This window comes from Cynoglossus semilaevis, chromosome 4, assembly GCF_000523025.1.
Source record: "Cynoglossus semilaevis isolate Cse_v1.0 chromosome 4, Cse_v1.0, whole genome shotgun sequence".
NCBI classification, from domain to species: Eukaryota; Metazoa; Chordata; class Actinopteri; order Pleuronectiformes; family Cynoglossidae; genus Cynoglossus; species Cynoglossus semilaevis.
The window spans coordinates 13375763-13377756 of record NC_024310.1 but is presented as its reverse complement, the minus strand read 5'-3'; the positions used below and the strand labels follow the sequence as shown (position 1 = coordinate 13377756).

Genomic DNA, 1994 nt, shown 5'->3' with positions numbered 1-1994 from the left:
GCCTTATACACATTATACTCTGGTCTGAGGTCTGAAACATCCAAGAATTCCTCAGCTACTTCATCCTCTAATACCTCCTGTCCAGTGCATAATGCTCCTCCATCTTCTATCCAACCTGCTGGAGTTGGTGAAAATCTGCACTGGAATGTGTGTTCCCAAAATTGATTCACCTGGGGTATACATATAAAATAATGATTATGCTTGAAGTATTTACTGCTACAATTTATAAAAGTGTATGAATATATTCTCACCACGTTGTTTTTTGCATTGCTGTTATTATATTTTAGATCAGGGCGTATTTTTAACAGAAAATTCTTGAGACCGGGGATTTCTCCTCGACGGATGGCAATGCCTATAGTTCCACCCAGGTATGGCATGAGGTGAGGCACATGTAGCACAACAGCTGATGTCCAAGCTTCACTGGCCATCCACTGCAGGCCTGTTACATTCTGCCTTTCCACCTGGACATTGCACAAAATATAAAACTTTCGTCAATAAACATTTTTAGAAGGCAGAAAGGAGAAACAACCCGAGTTTCTCACAGGACTCACCTCTTCCATGAGATTGAGCATATGAGCCTGATGTGCAAACACAATGACCACACGAGCTGTTGATTTCCTCATCACATTAACTATTCTCTTCAGTTCAGTACGATCATTTGTCCATGGCAAAATCTCTGTATAAGCCAGACATCCTCCAGCAATTGGACCTAGATCAGACTGAAAGGATCGGGCTGCATGGACCCCATAGTCATCACCACTGATGAGCAGACCTGCCCAAGTCCAACCAAAGTGTTTTAGAATCTGAATCATAGCACGCACCTATGTGGACACAGAGGAGTCAGTTTACAGGGTAATTTTTGACATACATTTTTTCTTCGCATATTCTTGTGCATTTTGAATTCAATGTTTAAATTATACCTGAAATGAATCACTGGGAATTGTCCTGAAAAAAGATGGAAACATCTGTCTGTCACTAAGACAAGAACAGGTTGCAAAATAACTCACCTGTAAGAGACATTTAAAAAAGTCATACCGAGCATCATAAAGACAGGGAAATTATTTCTTATTTTTTTTAAGATTGCAAAGGTTATCAGTCACAGTAAATTGGTATATGCACATAAAGAGTAAACTTACCAGTGGTACTCTGTATAAACCTAAGACCCTGGAGATGGAAATAGTGCGTGTAGAGGAAGAATCACCTACAACTCCTAGGACTGAAGGAGTTCCTTCACAGGTTCTCTCTAACTTTACATTTTTCTCCTGACCATTTGCCAAGGACAGTGCAGCTTGTAAAGCCAACTTCACTTGGATGCAGTTATCATACAAACTGTATCCCAGAGTAACATTAGAGAGCAGGTTAGGGTTTCTGTTAATCTCATCAACAGCAAAGGCCATGGTCTGAGCCAATTTGAATCCTTCAATAGCAAATCTAAAACAAAATGCATTAATAAATACAACATACAATAAATGTAATGAAAAATAAAACACATTTGAAATTAACAATAATAAATAAGCATAAGAAAAGAGAAGACAAAAGACTCCTTATACTTTTGATTTCCCTGACAGACTTACACATGGCAGGGAGGCTGCAGTGGCTCTGAAGTGAAAGACAAATCAGCATAGTCAGAATAGACATGAACTTGAAATACCCCACCAAAAACAACGTCTCCAGTTTTGTGCAGCTCATTGAGATGAAACTGTCCCTGCAGGTGACATGAGGATGAATACAGAGAGGAAGAGGAAGAGCAGTACAACAACAGGTTTAGAATGCAGTAGTAGGAGTTGAGAGAAGACCTCATGGTTAACTACTTTTCTGAGTGAATGTCTGTGTTTACATCATCTATTATAGTCACCTGTCATATTATTTAATGTTGAAAACCACCAATAAGAAGGATTAGGGGCAGGACCAAAACACCATCTTTGAACATGCGTGGAACTGTGTGCATGTTTTCTTATGTACTTCAGATTAAACAGGAAGTCTAATGCCCTAAA

At 39.2% G+C, this 1994-nt stretch overlaps 2 protein-coding genes across 2 annotated transcripts in view; both read right to left on the bottom strand.

Annotated features, from left to right (window-relative positions):
* The window catches only part of LOC103378199 (extracellular calcium-sensing receptor-like), a gene marked incomplete at its 3' end in the record, with an annotated part of 4808 nt that extends 2840 nt beyond the window's left edge, over positions 1–1968 (bottom strand). Inside the window, exons 1-6 of the mRNA XM_025055237.1 lie at positions 1575–1968; positions 1137–1431; positions 921–1007; positions 552–821; positions 252–461; positions 1–170 (exon numbers count right to left, since the gene is read on the bottom strand). The exon at positions 1–170 is cut by the window's left edge and continues 112 nt beyond it. Of these exons, the coding sequence (XP_024911005.1) occupies positions 1–170; positions 252–461; positions 552–821; positions 921–1007; positions 1137–1431; positions 1575–1801 (1259 nt within the window). The remainder of the gene's footprint in view (positions 171–251; positions 462–551; positions 822–920; positions 1008–1136; positions 1432–1574) is intronic.
* LOC112486971 (extracellular calcium-sensing receptor-like) overlaps positions 1969–1994 on the bottom strand; it is a 1392-nt gene continuing 1366 nt past the window's right edge. The window contains exon 2 of the mRNA XM_025055236.1: positions 1969–1989. Within this exon, the coding sequence (XP_024911004.1) occupies positions 1969–1989 (21 nt within the window). The remainder of the gene's footprint in view (positions 1990–1994) is intronic.